This window comes from Lepisma saccharinum, chromosome 28 (assembly GCF_977018435.1).
Source record: "Lepisma saccharinum chromosome 28, izLepSacc3.1, whole genome shotgun sequence".
NCBI classification, from domain to species: domain Eukaryota; kingdom Metazoa; phylum Arthropoda; class Insecta; order Zygentoma; family Lepismatidae; genus Lepisma; species Lepisma saccharinum.
This window is the reverse complement of record NC_139256.1, coordinates 15,724,139-15,743,897: the sequence shown is the minus strand read 5'-3', so window position 1 is coordinate 15,743,897 and position 19,759 is coordinate 15,724,139. Positions and strand designations below refer to the sequence as shown.

At 36.7% G+C, this 19,759-nt stretch overlaps 1 protein-coding gene across 3 annotated transcripts in view; it reads left to right on the top strand.

Annotated features, from left to right (window-relative positions):
- The window catches only part of LOC145981023 (uncharacterized), a 105,348-nt gene that overhangs the window by 4,276 nt on the left and 81,313 nt on the right, over window positions 1–19,759 (top strand). For 2 of the 3 annotated variants that reach the window (XM_083114122.1, XM_083114121.1), the window contains exons 2-7: window positions 6,238–6,531; window positions 6,855–6,909; window positions 8,303–8,432; window positions 10,275–10,361; window positions 11,880–11,990; window positions 18,452–18,590. In XM_083114122.1, coding sequence (XP_082970248.1) covers window positions 6,238–6,531; window positions 6,855–6,909; window positions 8,303–8,432; window positions 10,275–10,361; window positions 11,880–11,990; window positions 18,452–18,590 — 816 coding nt within the window. Of the gene's footprint in view, window positions 1–1,713; window positions 2,059–6,237; window positions 6,532–6,854; window positions 6,910–8,302; window positions 8,433–10,274; window positions 10,362–11,879; window positions 11,991–18,451; window positions 18,591–19,759 lie in introns of all 3 variants that reach the window. The other variant, XM_083114120.1, reaches the window with a different exon arrangement.

Sequence of the window (19,759 nt, the reverse complement as noted above, 5' to 3'; positions counted from 1 at the left end):
TGAGATTTTCTTATTTTCATCATCACTGCTATAAGTAAAACATATCGACAAGAAATGGTGATTGAAACGTAAGAACCAAATAATATGCCACATTTTCAATAACAAAGCACATTTTTAAAAAAATATATTTCAAAAGCATGTACAGTAGAGCGTCGATTATCCGAAGTAATTGGGGGACATGGGTGTTCGGAAAACTGGTTTGTTCGGATAATCGAACTGTACATGTTTATTTGCCAAAAAGAAGTACTGTACAGTAAATTTATTCATAAAAACAGGCATCTCTTTAAGTATGTATTACAAAGTAACGTACAAAGGCAACTTTAGTAGGAATATATAGTATGTGGTACAGTTTATTAAACAAAAATATGTACATATTACATACGCATTTTGCATGAACAATACACACAGTACACAAAATTAACGTTTAAAAAAATCCTTTATTTTGGTCTGTCTAAGCAAGCCTACACGCTTACGAGCAGCTAAGTCACGTACTTTTTTCATTACAGATATCTGAAAGTGAGCGAGTACACAGTTCGGTTAAGCGGTCTTTCGGTTGACCGACGTTCGGATAATCGACGCTCTACTGTATTTAAAACAAAATAGTAACCATTATGTTTTATGAATTGAAGGTGGTGTTCCCATATATGTACACAAATGGACGAGAGAGACAGAATTGAAATATCATGTTTAGTTTTGTAGAGTTGACACGCTAATTGCTGCCAGTCAGTGGTGCACCCATCCATTAATGGGTTATAGTTTTGAGAAGTAATGAGCACATTACAGCAAAAGATGCAGGCTCGACTAGGACTCAACCCCAGATCTCTGGCATACTGTGCCATTGCTCAACCACGGAGCTACAGAGTCTATATAAATGATAAATCAGCGCAGTGAAAAGTCTGGCAAAGCCAAGGTGGCTCAATGTGCAATGGCTTGGTATGCCAATGATCTGGGTCCAAGTCCTGGTCGAGCCTTCATTTTTTGCTGATATTTCTACATAGTATGTCTCCTGTGTGTGCCAAATTTTGGTAACTATTCGATCTTGGCAGAACACCTCTCACTCGTTTATTTAGTAATGTTTTGCATTCGTACTTAACTATTCGGCATTGCGAAAGATTCTTTAAGGTGTAATTTTGCTTTTTTCACGAAAATAACTTCAATTTTTTACATTATGAGTAATAATTGTTCTTCCTTTTTTCGCTTGCATAACACACAATATGGCAGGCGCAGCTTGAGTAGCGAGGTGGATCATTTGGGTATGCAGTGTTTCCAACCTTCGTAACCGAAAAATACCTGAATAGCTCCACAAACCGTTGACGGATAACCACAAAAACCATTGACGGATAGCCCCAAAAACCATTTCCGGCAAGGTTAGGTTGGGTTTGGTTAGGTTAGGCAAGCATAGTTAAAATTTTGTTAGTAAAACAATGCGATACAGCTTTTAAAAAAATCTGTTCTGCTGAGATCGTATTGTTACCCAAATTTTAATGTAGCAGTTCTTTGTTGTTGTCTTGAACATGGACCACTGCTGGTTTTTCGCCCGAGGGCCATCTGCAAACATCATGACAAAGTATTGGATACAACACACATGCAGGAATGTAGGTTTGTAATTACATGTCAATGTTTGGTGTTGATATTGAAGTTACTCTAAATTTTTCATGTCATTTTAATTCCTTGTTCTGCACTTCAAATTTTGTTATTTTTCTTTCTTTCTAGGTTGTTCTATAACACCAGCAGATAACAAGTCAACAAAATCAGATGTAAATCAATTGTTTCTTATTTCACATAATGAGCTGTCGTCATCCAGTGACGAGGACTGTGCTGGGTCAGTCTCGTCACCTGCTGATCCAAATTCAATTGAAATGAGAAAGAGGAAAGGAAAGAAGGGAAAAAATACCCAGGAACCTACTCTCACAATAACAGCAGAGACAGTACAGGATGAGAGAAAGGCTCCTTTGAAAGGAGAAAAGTGTTCTCTGAGTGAGAAGAAAGCTAACTCTGCTGTTAATGAATCAGAGAATATACTTCTAGTCTACAAATCTCAGGATACTAAATATGTAGGTATGTATGACACTTAATTTGTTGAAGCTATCTACATTAATCCTTGAAGATTTATATTAGATCAGTGAAAATTGAATATTGGAAATATTCATGTACCAGTACCATCAGTAGAGTAGTACCACCAAATAATATGCCAGTACCACCAGTGATTCACAGTCAGAGTAGAGAAATTAGCTCAACGTGCATAAGTTTATGAAGAAAGAAGCTGACAGTGGTCTTGCGTTGAATTTTAAACAACTGCAAAAGCATGTTTTCCGCAGCTACTGATGTGTTAGTAAGTACTTTGAAACGCACCTTCAACGAAAATGATCGCAACAAAGTAACTGGGAAGGGTTTAGTAATGCCTAAACCATGCAGAAGAAAGAAATTTAAAGTGATGTGGACGAATTTGACAAGTGTGTTTTTTGTAAAAGAATTGATAAATTTCACCATCATGAAGGACAGCATCTTACCTTAGATTCGTAAATATTTTTTTTTTAATGAGACAACAGCATATAACCTATGCCAGGTCAAGTGGAATTCTAACTTCAGCGAATTGCAACACTGCTCCTATGAGTCATGTGACGTCTTCTGCAGACGGCAAACATTTGCGCATGCCAGAGCTCAGGCTAAACCAAATGCGCTGTAGTATTTATTGACTTATAACTTTGTAATGACACGTTTCCAGATCGGGTTCCTTAGGTCATATATATTGGCATTCGGACCAGTCTCCCCCATGCACCCTGCCAGTTTGAATCAAGGTCTGTCTGTCCATCTTCAGGGCAGTGTCTTGTGCTATGTGGTCACATGCAGGTATTGCTCTCCAACCACACTTGTATTCTTTCGTGAAGCTTGTTTTCTTTTCTGTTCTACCATTTATCATGTTATTTTCCTATAGTTTACGCTTATTACAAGCATAAGAAAACAGTTTTTGTTGTGATGTTTCAGGAGAACACACACTCCCTTCATCAGACATTTATTTTCATTTTGACTAAAGATACAGTTATAACAACTAACTAACTAACTCTCTAGCCTTCTTAAACCCGAAGGTTCATGGCTGCAGCAACACAGGCCTTCCATCTGTCCCTATCTTGAGCAAGACCTATATACTCTTTTCCATCCCTACCGATTTCCCTTAGGTCCATCTCAACGTTATCCCTCCATCTTCGTCTTGGCCTTCCTACAGGTCTCTTACCATCAGGTTTCCCAACAAGAATCCTGTAAACTCCTCTTTCCTCTCCGATTCGTGCCACATGGCCTGCCCACCTAAGTCTTCTTGATTTAATTATTCTAATAATATCTGGACATGAATACAAATTATGTAGTTCTAAATTATGTAACCTTCTCCACTCACCAGTCTCCTCATCCCTTTTAGGTCCAAATATTTTCCTAAGGATCTTATTTTCAAATACTCTCAATTTATGTTCCTCTTTCAATGTAAGGGACCAAGTTTCACACCCATATAATACTATAGGCAAAATTACGGTTTTGTATATTTTAACTTTTAGTTTCTTAGATATGAAAGGAGAAGACAAAAGTTTATGAAGAGAGAAGTAACATGCATTTCCTGAATTAAGCCTACTTTTTATTTCCTCTTTAATATAATTTTCATTTGTTAATATTACTCCTAAGTATTTGAATTTGGAAACTGTTTCAAACGAGTTGTTATCAATAATTAGATTTTGATTATTACCTAACACTTGGTTTCGGCCTGTAAGCATATATTTAGTTTTCTCTTTGTTAACTTCCAAACCTATCTCTTTAGCAGTTTTGAAAAATATTTTAGCATTATTCTTAATTGTATTCACATCATCCCCCAGTAAGTCTACATCATCTGCATATGCTAACAACTGAGTCACACCATTTAATTTTAGTCCTTCGTTAGTTTCTTTTACCTTTTACCTTTTTTCTTTTCTTTTACAGTTATAACAATGGTTAGCAATTTTTTAAACAAAAAGAATCCCTTATATAATGGATGTTGTCAATGTTACATTGTTGTAATATAGCAACTTAACTGCGAAAAGAAGCAATCTGTTATTTTTATTTCAGATAAAAAAATATTTTTGATCACATAATTTTTTATTTAAAATTATGAATCCCAAATATCATCAGGTAATTCAAAGTCATCATTGTTTTCACAAAGTCTCTTGATGTTTTCTGCTACATTAAATTTTAACGATGGTGGCTTACTCCATTTGTGATAGAGAGAACTCCATTCTGGATCTATGTTACCATTTTCATTATTTTATTTATTCCAGTGTTCTTCTGCAATGAACGAAGCTTCCCAGACATTCAACTCTAAGTTTCCCGTCAATCTTTTTAAAACCCTTCTCTTTTTAATCAAATGCTTCTCTTTGATGATGTGAGCTGAGAAATCTGTTCTTGGGTTTAGATTTATAATGTCCAAATCATGTTCATGCCATCTTATTGCCATTTTCCTTGCTGTTTGTCCTACATAATCCTTTGAACATGAACAACTTATATTATATGTTCCTGTGGTTTCCTCATCTGGTAGAGAGTTTCTCATTTTGAATTCATTAAATGTACATTCCAAACTTCTTGGTGATCTAAAAACAATTGTGAAATTAAATCTTCTAAAAATTTTGGCAATTTTATGTGAGAATCCCTTGTGGAATGGAATTTCATGCACACAAATTTCTTTTCAACAGATTTTTCATCTTTGTCTGTATTTCTCTTTTCCTTCAGTTTTCTTGCGACTTGTTTTTTGATTTGGTTTATTCTGTTAGTGTGAAAGCCATTTTCTTTTGCTATATTAAAAAGCCTTTCTTCTTCATTTTTGATATCCTTATTATTAGATCATAGTCTTTGTGCTCTCAGGAAAAAAATTAAAAATATATTATCCATTGTTGTACGTGAATGTTCTGAATTGAAATGGATGTATTTTTCCCCTGCTATTTTTTTCTTATGGACTGATGTTTGAATTGTTGTGTCAGTTGTCTTAATTTTCAGATCAAGGAAAGAAATTACATTGTTGTTCATGGGTTCGCAAGTGAATTTTATGCGACAATGTGATTCATTTACAATTTAAATACGTCCATGATGGTGTTCTCATTTTTAGCAATAGTTAGCACATCATCTACATATCTGATGTAGAGTACGATATCTGCACCTATCTCATTAACAATTGGAGATTCTATGTAATGAAGGAAAATGCTGGAGATGATTCCGGATACTGGGTTTCCCAATGATAGACCATTACTTTGCTGATAGATTGTGCCATCAAATATAAAGTAATTGTAATTTGCACATACAGTAAACCATCGAACCATTTCCCATGATTCTACTGGGTTAACCTTTATCTCAATAAGCCATCTGTGTAATCCATCTGTGGCAGCTTCTATTGGGACACTAGGATATAAATTTTCAACATCAAAACTTGCAATACAATACTCATTATTCCAAACCATATTTTTTAGTTTCTGTTTCACTTCATATGCATTTTTAACACTGAATGGTGTTTGTTGTTTAATTATAGCAAGCCTTTCAACTACATATTTGGATAGTTTGTATGCAGGATGTGTGAAAGTTGCAATGATGGGTTGTATTGGAGTCCTCGGTTTGTGAGTTTTGGTAGTCCTAATGCAATCGGCAGGGTTGAACTTTTGACAATGAGTTTTTTCTTCATTTCTCTTGTAATAACCGTAAGTAATAACTGTAAACTACAGGAAAATAATTCTACAATGCAAGCAATGCGTACATACAAGAAAAACATTTATAATGTTGGGTTAATTTGTTGTTTTAAGTCCACTTTATGTGCAGTAAGGCTAATCGGCAGTTTAAAGTGGGATTCAAACCACTATGTGTCACCACCGGGAATCAAACCTGGGACCCCTTGATTTCAAGGCAATGACGCTACCGCTGCGCCATTGGGGAGGCCAACATTTATCATGTGCCTAATGGTTTTTAAATTTGTCATGCATAGATTTTAGACATATTAAACGACTATATTAAGTGTCAACCCCAATTAACTCTGAAATGGTGCAAGTTTGGGAGGATTAGTTGGCAGTGGACAAGCAGTTCAGTATTCAATTTGGGCTGATGTTGAAATATAATAAATCTACTTTAGCAAGTACCTACTCATTGCTAAGGGGTTAAGGTTTGATTAAATTGCAGATGTTTAAGTCTGTGGTTGAGAGACAATATCCATGAACACCGTTTCTTCATTGCATTCTTTCTTAGGTACCATGCCAGAAAATAAATCAACAAATTTAGAAGATAATCAGTCAATTATTTCTCCATGTGATGAATCACCTCTAGCTGGTGATGATGACCGTGCATGTTCCGTCTCGTCCAGTGACGATTCAAGATCAATAAAAAGGAAATGTAGCAAGAGAAAGGGGAAACGGAAGAAGGAGAAAGTTAGTGATTCTGCAAAGGAGGAGGAGGATGCTGTGAGTGTCAGTAATGTGAACACTTGTACCTCAGAAGCAGAATCCAAGCAAATCGCCAAGTTTCAGTATTCCAGATTTATAGGTAAGTAAAGTACATTTAATTTCATAGTTATCTCATTAATTTTTTTTCTGTTTGTTTCTGCATTTATCATGGTTTCAAGGGTTGAATTTGTCATGTGTAGAGTTCAAACATACTAAGTACCTACACTTTTTTCTTTTTTTGTGATAGATTGTAAGTTTGGGAAGCAAATACAGATTTTTTAGTTAAAATAATTGCACCTGATATACATGTTTTTGTAAAAGAGACAATGATGTGTAGATCTCATTGAGTTTATCTGCAAATTATTCTGTGTAATCCGACAATTTCAGTAACTATTCTTTCCTCTTGTTATTAATGTCTTTCAGATCCCAAATGGTTTTGGAAATCATATTATAACAGCACATTGGAACACTTTTATTTGTAAGTAACCTTTTTGGCATAATATTGTTCTTCTTGCATGTACTGTATTTGAAATGCTGCAAGCAATTGTCAAGCATTTTAGAAAGAAGTTTCAAACAATTTTTACAAACTTGGCTCATATGTCAAATATATATTTTCGGTAATGCTTGAATGATCAGGGGGGGAAAACAGCTAAGTCAGTGCTCATCAAACTCCAGAAAATGAGTTTTAATTGTAAACGTTACTCAACATGTAAATGAAAAGGTTCAAGAAACATACGCTTTGTTGAATGGAAGTGTCAAATGTAAGAACCGAAAGAGAGGATGTTGTTAGGTCCAGCACAGCATCCACACGTGGTTGGAACCGACAGCACTACCTTGCTTAGGACAGAAAATTGACTTGCCTAGTTTTTTCCCCTGACCTTTCATTTGCAAGTGGTTGCCTCATGTTTTATTTATGTAAAAGGTTTCAATTCTGTTTGTCGAGAAGATTGTAAGTTGAAACAAGCTGCCGTTGTAGGCAGATATTTCAGGAATTTAAGTAAAGTATATGATCCAATCAAATACATATGTGGTCAGAGGCCTGTGCTACAGTAATACTCAGCCAAATTTGATGTAAATCATGCATATCTGTGGCCATATTGTTATTACGGAAGTAGTGTAGGGTAAGGACTTACTGCATGTGTTATGTGTATTGAGGTCAAGTCATAAATCTTGGCTCTCTAGTGAGGGTGAGTCTCTCGACTTGGCCACCAATTGAGAAACTGGGTCGAGAGGGAAAACAGTGCAATATTTTTCTTGATTTTATTGTGGAACGATGCAACACTGCAGTTTAGAACTATTAATAGAGGCACGTGTTTCTGGTAAATAAAAAAGCAAAAATTCTGTACAAAAGGAGAGGCAATTTTGGTTTCAAAAGCTGTAAATAACTTATGTTATAGCACTGAAAAATCGGATAAAAAGCGGTATATAAAATGACATTCTGATTTTAAAATTGTGAATATAATCCTAAATTTGATTTGAAAACTGCACTTATTACACAAAAGAAACATATCCCTTCTAATAGTACATTTATGTGGGTACCAGAGTATTAAGTTTATATCTAAATAAAGGGGTCCATTTTTGCTTCTAAAATATTTACAGTAGAATTAATCAATTTTCCGTAAATTGCATAACACTCAGGATAATTCACACTTCAGAAAGTGCCGCATCTGTAAATAAATTCTACATTTTGTGTTTGAATCTATTTTGTAGTTCATTTTGCATCATTTCGTGACAAAACAGGGTAGTAGTGCCTCACACCTTTCAGAAATGTGAAAAATGAACATTGCACTATGTTATTTCACATTTAGTGTTCTTTGTCAGAAACGAAATGCATGCCTCTATTAACATATCACTGTTTTCTATTTTTCCAGTTTTCCCAACTTCAAGATCCATTATAATGAGGTGTGTGTGATTGAACACAATGTATTTGGACCTCGTGCACCTGCCACTGAAAGACCTTCACTGTCTTGGGTGGAGCTTCCACCATGGTACAGAGTAACGGTGAGTAATAATACTATGTGCAAAGAAATAAACTACAGTAAAACTTGAACAGAAATGATTAGCATATTTATAGATTACCAATGTCTTGCAATATGTAATGACAAGCATGTCGTAAAGCCAAAGTTCATAATTATTTCCTATTTAAGACACTAGCTTGCTTGTTTTGTAAATTCTAAAGTTCTCAGTTAAATAGACAGTTACAAACCGGAAACTTTCATTAGGTAATTGTGAGAGATGAACCAATGTAAAATTACAAATGTAGGCCTCGGGTGAGATTTTGGTCATTATTAAGTTACTAAGTAAGAAGACCCATCCTTCAATTTTCGTGTGTAAATTAAATGCCATGTCTTGCAATTTGAATTGGACTCATTGAACCCTTTTGAAATTGGTAAACACAGCATGAAAACAATTTATGTTCAGTTCAGTTTCTATTAACCACTCTGTTTAAGAAACTCAATAATAATCAAAATATCAGTTACCATGTTTTATTCTACAGCCATTCAAATGTTCCATACCATGAATGCTTCAGTAACCACCTTAACTAATGTTCGTAACCTAGGTGCAATGGGTTTTTGCTTTGAAAAATAAATTGTATGTATAGACTTTACAAAACCAAGCATGAAAATTACAAATTTATATTCATGAAAGTAATAGCAAAATAACAGAATTTTGAAATAAATTAAAGTTTTATATACAGGGGATGGACAAAAATATGGAAACACCTGCGAAGAAAAGCCGAAATGCTGTAGCTAATAAGATGCAGGACCACCTTTAGCTTCCAAAATGGCCTGCAGTCTTCGAGGAATGGACAAATACAAGTCCCGGATGGTGGATAATGGGATCTTGCACCATGCGAAACATGGTCACAATACTCCTCAGTGTCCTTTTGTCTCTGTCACGCAGGTGTTTATCTGATGATGTCTTTCCGGACACACTGTTGTGTCATCATGATCTTAGATAGAGTCCCTCTCTATACGCCAAATAACATGGCTACTGTGGTAACAGAGGCACCTGCAAGTTGGGCGCCAACAATTTGCCCTATTTAAAACACTGTCAGCTTGGACATGATTCAGTATCAACTGCACTGCACGCTATCTACAGCGCAACTGTCGACTCCTACCAGTTCAACAGTGTCCTATCTCACGACGCAAAACAAGAGAATGTCGCACCTCGTCCAATTTCAAGTGGAAGAATTGCATCGATATCACCCGTTCCGATGTCGCGGTTTTTCCATATTTTTGTCCATCCCCTGTAATGCCAATAATGACCAGACACCCATGGGAATGTGCTTATCTGTAGCTGATCTGGTGTCAGTGTGGAGTAGGTCTGCAATTTGCTGGTATCACAGCCTATACCCTTCGAGGAAGACTTTCCACCAGGTTCCAGTAAATGTTGGTCTGGAGTTGCTTCCATTTCTCCTGTAAAATGGCAAGCAGCTCAGTGTTGGTGTTTGGCTGATTGCAACCGGCACTCTTTCTCATCCCACAGATGTTCAGCAGGGTTGAGATCAGGACTCTGAGGTGGCCAGTCAAATTCATTCACTCCCATGTCGTCAAACCACTGAGTTATGGTCCTTGCTTTATGGTCACGCTGGAAATGATAAGGCTCACTTCTGAACTGTTGCCACAAGGTGGGGAGCACGGAGTTGTCTTATATTGTGCGATAGGCATCGGCATTCAGGGTTCCAGGTACCACATCATGGTGGTCAACATCATTCCACGAAAAAACATGCCCGTACCGTGATTCCAACTCTCAATTTTCAGCTGGAAATGAGAATTAATATGTGCTGCAAGTCTGCAAATTTCTGAATTGTTAACTATTATTGTCTCCCTTGTCTTGTAGGTTCCAGTGGACCAGATCGTACCCAGTACCAGTGTGTTTGAGCTCATTAGGAAACATTCAGAACCGGATGTTCTGAATTTTGCTTATGTGAGTAAAATAAATCTGTTATTTGCTTTTTTTCTTTTTTTGTATAGGTGATGCTCCATATTTCTGCATTGCAAATTTTGTTGGTTCATCAAATTATTGACAGTCTACCATCTCCCTGCCCTGTGTTTTAACCTTTTTTAATGAAGTGAGTAGTTTATTTATTTTATTTGTTATACAGAGTTTGTTATACAGAGTGACCAAGATAAAAGATACGTGATATAAAAAGAACATTAAGCAAATGAGAGCTGCATTTATGTTACAAGAATTTTTTCTGCACGTTGTATGATGACGTGTTGTTATTTCTTACCGCTAGGGCGGCACTCGAGTGGGGTCACGTAATGTCGAGCAGCGATTGAGTGATCAGTGCTGCGTTGTCAGTAGTCAGTTTGAAGCATGTTGTGAAGTGCTACAGAATGCCTTTGTCAATCGAACAAAGAGTGTTCATTGTTGAAACGTACTTTGGATGTAAATCGTTTAAAACTGTAAATGAAAGGTTCACGATAAAATATGCAGAGACAGCTGCTCCTGCGAAAAGTGTTGTGCAGAAATTGATCACGAAATTTAGAGCAACAGGTTCAGTCGCTAACGCCAAATGTAACCGTGTAAAGACAGTTTGTTCGCCGGACAATACTGAACGTGTTCATGAGCCTATGGTAAGGAGTCTATGGAAATCAACTAGACGTCTCTCCTCCCAACTAAACATCAAACGAACGTCATGCCAGAACATGTTGCAGCAGTTACGTCCATGAAGCTTTCGGAGAAGAACATACAGTTTCCGCAGGTTTATGGCCTCCCAGATTGCCCGATCTGTCGACCTGTGATTTTTATTTGTGGGGTATTTTAAAGGGTAAGGTCTACAGTAACAACCTGCATACAGTTGAAGAATTGAAAACAAACATTCGCAATGGGATTGCGGAAATCACACCAAATGAATTGGCAAAAGTTTTCAGAAACATGTTGAGACGTGCTGAGTTGTGTATCGAGGTTCATGGTGAACATTTTCAGCACCTCCTGTGAACTATTGACTTATTGAATGTTCAATACGTTGTTTTTCATAATAATACTTTCCTACTCTGTATTCTGTATATACAATAAATTAGTGAATTGTCTGTATGTTGTTTATAAGACATGGGGCCTCTTTTAGTTTGGCCACCCTGTATAATAACAACCATAAATAATAATGATGATATAAAGCAGAAGCATATGGTCTGCAAACCAACCATTGGTTTGTGGAAATTTTGGTGCTCCTGTTGTTGGCTTTATAACTTGATACACCTAATGCAGAATGCCAAGGACCCAGGTTTGATATCTGGTTGATCTATATGAATTGAAAATAAGATAAGTTAAGGTTTTGTGAAACTTCATTGAAAGAGAGAGAGAAGTGAAACATGAGTTGAAGCACATAGAATCCTTCATTTCATTAGAGACGAAGGTTTAACACTTTATATAATATTGATTTCTTTCATATTATTCATTTTCGTGATTTGCACTAATTTCTTCTCTTTCCATCTTTTTCAGTATAAAGCATTTGAAGACAATGTAGTATTCTTTACAAACCAGTCCTTTGGAATTTTTATACTTTTTAACAGGACAAGGAACATGTATTTTGTTGTTAATAATGCAATAAAGGCATGTAAATATTTTTTATTTATATTTAAAACAGCTGTATTAAATTAATTTATTTACTAGTGAGGTTTTAAATATTGCTTGGAAGTTAATAAATTGAAATATTAAGTTTGTTTGCAAACTTTTCAGATGGTAACTTTGAAGTAATGAATCATTCACATGTTAAACTTGTTATGGCATATTTTATTTTATTTTATTTATTTGAAAAATCCTGAATACGGAAAAATCAATTTTACATTGGACACATACACACACATATACATATATAACAAGAATAATAACAACTAGGGTAAAAATAACATTATTTTCTCTTCAGCTGATTTATGCACGCCGTTCTGTAAGTCTGTTTTGATAAATAGAAGCCCAGAGCATCTTTTAATGAGTTGTAAATGGTTTGTAGCCTGTAGAGAGATGATCTTTGTTCTAAAGATAGCCTTGAAGATTTAATGTAAAAGAAGTTGTTGCATTTGCTGTTGGGACGTGGGATTCTGATATTGAGAAGTGGCAAGAGTTCGCTGGTGAAAAGTTGTCCATTCATGATTTTGAAAAGAAATTCTAAGTCTGAAAGTTCTCGGTGAAGAGAAAGGTCATGAATTTGTAGAGTCGATAGAATTTTGTGTTTGGAGAAGTTTGCAAGGGTTGGACATCTGTGTTTGACTATTCTGACGAAAAAACCTACTACTTTTTTTTTTTTATATTGCTTTCACATGCCATTGACCAAATACAGGAACCATATTTAAGAATAGGAACAACACACATTGTAAAGTAGGTTTTGAGGGCAGAAACGTGTGTTATGTCTGTAAATCTGTAGATTAGTCCAAGTGTTTTCATCGCTTTCGAAGTTATGTTGATTTGATTGATTGATTTGTTGTTTTAAGTCCACTTTATGCACAGTAAGGCTAATTGGGACTGGACCTACAGTTTAAAGTGGGATCCGAACCACTTGTGCCTCCACCGGGTATCGAACCTGGGACCCCTTGATTACAAGGCAACAATGCTACCACTACGCTCTCAGGGAAGCCCCGAAGTTATGTAGTCTATGTGATGGTTGAAAGTCAGTTTGCTATCAAAAATTACACCAAGATCCTTGTGCTGTCGTACAAATAGAATAACCTGGTTGCATAATTTGTAGGATGGTGCTGTGCTATTGGGTTTTAGAGTAAACCTCATGACAACAGTTTTTTCCGGATTAATTTGAGATTCCAGTTTTGGAAGGGAAATTGCTTTAAATGTGTCATATTCTCTCCTCCAAAGATTCCAAGATTGAGCCCAACCTGTATGTTTTTAAGTGTCACTCTATCAATTTTTTTTGCTCGTTGTCATAATTATCCAAAAGTGTAAGAAAAGTGACATAAAATATATAGACTATAAATACAGAGTTTAGAAAAGGACTGTGCCTCATTCAAAAAATTATTATCCTAAACCAAATCTTACTTTGTAATTGACAAGCCCATTGTAATAATATGAAAGGTTATAATTTCAACAAATTTGTGCATTGATATAAAGGAAATTTTTGAGCTTCATAATTTACTTCTATGAACCAATATCAGGTGCTACATTTTTCTCTGCTAAACTCCTTTCACACTTTATGTAGAGAATATAGGGCAAGTTTATGTTACATTAGGACAGATAAAAAACACTGTACAGTCAACTCTCGATACAACGACCTTTCACAGTTCCCAGGAAAAGGGTCGTTATTTCAAAGGGGTCATTATTGGAATTTGCACCAATTTTCAGCTTAAACGAAGCTCAATCGAACACAAAGGGGCCTAGGAGACGATAACACCATTTATCCTAGTAGTTATATAACCTGTTATGCACATGATGCGTGTTGTGAGAAGGAAAATAGAACATGAAAACGTTTCCACAAAAAATTATTTAAAATAATGTTACTTTCTTTTAACTGTGTAGTCGTTGCTCTTCCAGGAAATTCTTACAATTCTAGTTCATGAGAAACCCGTTTATACTGAGACCTATGGAAAGGAAAACAATCTCTCGCTTATTGCAAGCGAAACTCGAAGAATCTTGACACCAGTCACACTGGCGCCAGCAAAAGTTGGGAGATAATCGGGCAGAATGAATGTTGGATTTTATACAGGTCTACTGGAGCATTGTCTGTTGCAAGATTAACTGGTAAGATTAGATCTCTCCAGAAAAACAACACAACCTTTCTAGGCACCAGACAAAAAAAAAGGCGGAGCTGTAAATTTCGTTCTGGTTCGGCTGTTTAAAATACATCGTAAGAAAAAAAAAGTCATGTTTTCTTTGCTTCAACCAACTTCATAGTCACCTGCCCTCCCCATTCAAAGGAGCAGTCCAAACTCCTTCCTCGACTTGCATTGTAATCCAGCATGAAAAAGGAAACATTCAACTTGCGATCTGTTTTCACCCAATGCGTATTCTAAGACACGTCATTAAACATTGTCGCAGTCTATAATCATTCAGGTTTGGAATTGAATTTCACTTTAAACTGTTTATTTAGTCTCGATTAGCTCATCAGCATAAAATGAACTCAAAACAAGTTTATGAAATCTCCGCATTTTTAGATATCAAAATGGGAGATCGTTATTTACTCTCATGTTAAGCGAGGATTTAATGTTGGATTTAGGAGTATTCTCGATGTCAAACATCCTCTCCTCCAAACGTTTTCCCCTTGAATAATGTTTCATTAAATTGGACTCAGCGTCCATTTCTACATTGAGCACTTTTTTTTGCTCCCACGTGAATGGTTCTGAAGAAAAGCAGCGATTATATTGTGTGCATTCCCTTCCAACGTGCTCCGAGTGTTGAGGAAGTTTATTCTTGTCAGATGCAAAATAAAATTTACAGTTTTGCTTATTAGAAGGCGCAGAATATGAAGTTGTTTTTCTTTCTGGAGATCGAATTTCCTTATCTTTGCGAGATTAAAAACAATGGCTTTTTGCTCACCGCTGGATGAGTCATTGCTGTTATCGGCAAGGGACAGCTTTCTGATGCTAGACAATACAATGGCGCCAGCTGCAGCATAAAAACAAGGAGACCAGCTGGAAGTTCGAGCAACAGGTGGTCGAAGAGAAAATCCTCAGCATTTTAAGATAACGCAACTGTCGAAAACGGAACTTTTATCAGCAGTGTGAAGAAGAAAGAAATGACCCTTGCTTTACGTTTTACTATGCAACAGCATTTACGGACAGTATTTCCTATGCAGTAAATAGCATTAAAAGAAAGAATAGGAACTGAATTCGACAATTATCACATTGCCTCTCTGACATTGCCGTGCACACCACTGGCGGAGAATGAGCTGGGAAGGGGAAGGGAGTGCTCCCCCCCCAAGAATGTGTCCAGAACTGGTTGCCCCATTTTAGACGTCAAAGGAAAGGAAGAGCGGTCCACTTCCACTCTCACTCCGTGTGCACACACGAGCAAGAAAATCGTGGCTGAAACAATAGTCATCACTGACCCCATCCCCCTACATGTTTGCTGTGATGAAGAAAGAGAGAAGTCACTCAGCCAACGGAACACTTTTTTGGCAAATATTATGACATCGGCACAGTTACGAAAACGTATTAAGTGGGACACTGTAGTTATGTTGCACCTAAGATCGAAGTAAACTTTTGCGGAAGCTTGGATGACAAATCATTAAGCGGGTTGACGATCTTTAGTTGGCCTATGTGGCTTTGATTATCTCTAACAGTTACGCTTTTTATGAAGCATTAGAAAGAACGCATTTTGAATGAAAGAGGTTACTGGAAGTTGTCGGCTACAAGGCCAAGAGTTGCTCACTCACGGGGACCTGCTGAAATCTAGGTCAGAGCTGGACAGGCAGTCCAGACTTCCAGGCACCACACATCTGTCAAGGTCGATTTAAAATAACATCCAAGCACATTCGATCTACTTTTCTTGCGTATCCAAGAGCAAGCGAAATCAGAATGGCAAAACAAGCCTAGCGTATTGGGTAGCGGCCATCGGGTGCAGGCTAACATTGGCACGCTTGGGGGAGGGGAAGGTAGAGGTCAAGTGCTATTGGATATCACTCAAGCTTGGTGTGGTGGTGTCTAATTTTAGATCACCCACTTGTGAGCGGTAGAGCGCTTGTGAAGGGAATGGGTGGGAATAAAACGAGTGCAAGAAACGTATTTTTCGGCCGATTTCCTTCAATTTTTCAACTTTTTTCCAAATTGTTCACAGTTCCCAGGAAAAGGGTCATTACTTCGAGAGGATTGTTATATCTCGGGTTGTAGAATCGAGAGTTGACTGTATTTTGCAGTTCCACAAAACTAGGTAAAATGATTTGGTCCTAAAGGAAAAGTTGACAGAAATAACTTTTATCAGTCTTGTCTTTGCAGAGAAAGGGGGAGGCAGAATTTGCAAGTGCAGTGAATGTTACCCTTCCAATGTTAACCCTAGCCTACCAGGGGGGGGGGGGGGGGCTTGTGAGGCCCAACATCTCTGTTCGATTTTTCAACTGAAGATATTTATAAATAAATTAAAATAAATTACATTGTGTTCCCAATATATTTGTGTTACTTTTGTTTATAAGAACATAAATGTAATGGAAATTGGAGGCAAAACACACTAGGTGGGCCTATCAGGTGCCATCTTTGAATGCACGTTTATAACGGTAAAAGTTGTTTTTTGACTTTTTGTGTCGCAGTTTCGTTTACGCTAGAACATATTTTTGGTTTTACATTTCTAATTTACACTTTAAAACTGCTTAAGAAAACCCCAAGGATTCTTTACTGTTCTTTATTACAAACTTCTAAAATAAACTAGCTGTTAATAAATTTTTAATTTGCCCTGGAAAGCTGGAGGGCTTTGTTTTACATAGTTAAAACTAATACAAAAATTACCTCCAGTTGCCTTAGATTAATCTTAGGTTAGTAACATGGATTAATAAACAGAAAATAAACACTTTAACCTCTATTTAAAGAATAAGGTCGACCTACTTACGAAATTTACTCAGCGCTGCGCTTTCACTTTTACTGTAATCAACACTTCTGATATAAACATCTCGAGAGCTCTCGACACTAGGGGGGAAAAACGATTGGCAGAAGCTCCTTGATGTCTTCTTTCCCTCGAAGATCTTCGACGTCTATCCCTCGAAGTAATTCACCGCCGCATTCATAGTTCAAAGGTCGAACTCGGTATCAACGTCGTTACCTCGATTAGCAATTCTCAGTTCACAACTACACACTTGCATTGTTCTTTTCATTTCTCGCGCTATAAAAGTTGCCACGAGAAAACAGTCTGTATTTAAATAAAATTCCGCGCGCTCTTTTCCCAATCACGCGAACTTTCAAATGTCCGGAACACAGGTCACTGTGAACTGTCCACTAGGCAAACGACATCTACAAAAACAGTCCACGAATATCTAACTGCAACATGCTGCCGATAGCACTATCAAATTCGCGAATTCTCCATACCCAGAGATCTCTACGCCAACTGCTGCATGTAAACTTCTGCAGCCAACGCGCGAAGCAACGCGGCCTTTCACTCAAAGGCTCTACAAACACTGCTCGAAAAACTTCACTGCGTTTTTCTTTGTCCCTTTGTCTTTGCATAGTAAGGACAGTTCATTTTCCCCGAGGGGTGTTAATCTCTCTATCCTCCTTCTTCTCTGAAGAAATAATCAGTCCTCAAAATAATCTGTTATACGTTTTTGTGCCATTAGTTGGTAATGATGGTAAGTTTTGAAATTATTATAATTAATAAACAACTGTACCTCTATAAACAAAAAGTATTCATGAAATTTTTTTTGATTTTTTTTTGTGAATTTTAGTGAATAATATGAAATTTTGGCCAATACCGATAAAGTAACGATATAAAATTTACAGATACCGATAACCGATATTCTACCGATCCGATATAAAATTAGAAATGGTCCTTGAAGAACCAGAAAGGTTCATTGACATCCTTAATGATTGTGTGTTTCGAGGTGACTGCAGTGAAAAAGAAATTGCATATTTAGACATTTACTTTTTTAGAAAGTAGGGTATGGAGATTATCCATAAAAATTACAACAAAATGGCAGAATTTTCCACTAAATTATCAGATATTTATCGATATATTGGATCGGTAAAATAATCGGTAATTTTACCGATACAATGATATGCCCTTATCAGCCGATACCGATAGAGTATGGATTAATCGGTCCCATCCCTAGTGAATAATTAAAATATGTGTGTGACAGGCTTGCAATAATTGGTTATTTCTAATTAATTATGGTAATTCTAGTAATTATTTCGTTAATAAATAACTGCACATATATAATCAACAAATGAAGCATTTATTCAATAACAAGATGATTTCTTGAATTTTAATGAAAAGAGCATGGGCCTCTTGAGCTCCCCTTCCCCTCAGAGTTCTGGCGTAATGATTTTTCCTCCCAACATTGATGTAGGATTTTTACTACAAAATTTGATAAATAAGAAAGGTAGATGCGGTAAATTGATTTCTTCAATTTTTGTCTCATTCTTTTCCTTCAGAGCATTGAAGTGACTCCAATTTATTCATGGGTACCACAAGTGTCACAAGAATTAAAGAAGCAGATTAGGATTGCCGTGAAAGGACGATGGGATGCCTCAAGTGGAACACTCAACCTAAGTGAATTTTATAGTTCTGAAGGTAGGTTTCTGCTTCTTGACTCCATTGCTGGTACTTCACATCAACTTCAATAGTCTTGTCACAATTCTAAAAATCTGATAATATCTCATAGTATTTCCACCTCTTAATTTGTGACCAGTATCGACACACTACTTATACAGAGCATTCGAGAAGTCCCTGCACTCAAAGTTTGAGAATTTTATGCTTGTAATTTATTGAACTTGTCAGTGTAATGAATGCATAGATTTGTTAACTATATCTTGAAGCACACAAAAAATATTTTGTAAACTAAATGTGAGTGATACTGCAATTTCTGAAGTCAATAACACACTGACAAGACACAAACCACTTTCTGCATGTTGTTTTTGCGGAGTTCCAGTTCACAGTAGGTGCTGAAAATGGCCACCAATTTCTCGTAAACACAACTCCACACACATGTTCCATGCCACTTTTCTCAATGTTTGCGTGGAGATGTAACCATTCACTGCTGAACGTCATGAAGGAATTCCTGTGTCTTCCACTTCGTTGTCTATGATGCACAGAGCCCGTATCACGAAATCAGTGTACAAGATCATACACTGGGCTTTTACCTGGTGCTGGATATTGTAGAAATAGACTTCTCTGTTTCTCCACACATCTTTCATGTTACTTAAACTAAAAATATGCTTCCAACAAAGCAATTCTCTGTGCACCCGTAAAAGGTATTCATAATTGGGAGAAGAGAGATGCGGTAGTAGATAAATATGGTGTATTCACTGGATCCGTCAAATACAATAGTCATAAAATACAAAAGGTACAATTCAAGCGCACAGTCCACACACTCGTAGACACCAAAGTCAAGGAAACACATGCCATAATTCACTTCCCACATGAGCTAAACATGGATAGCGGACAGGCACACCACACATGGATTCCCCTACTACAACAGTTAGTGCCGGGAAGTAGCAGATGACACGGACGAACAATAGAAGCACGCCAAGTAACAGTACAAGAAGTTCCAAGGAGGATGGTGGCAGTGGCCACTGAAATTAATAGATCAAAGAAGAAAAACAGTTTTGCGGATAAAATGAGTATAGTTTCTCCATATTTAAAAAGTATTGTTGACAAACTGTAATTGTACGTCTCATACGGAGGACGTAACAGTAGCACTGCTCTAAACATAACAAACTCGTTCTTCAAGGTCATACCAA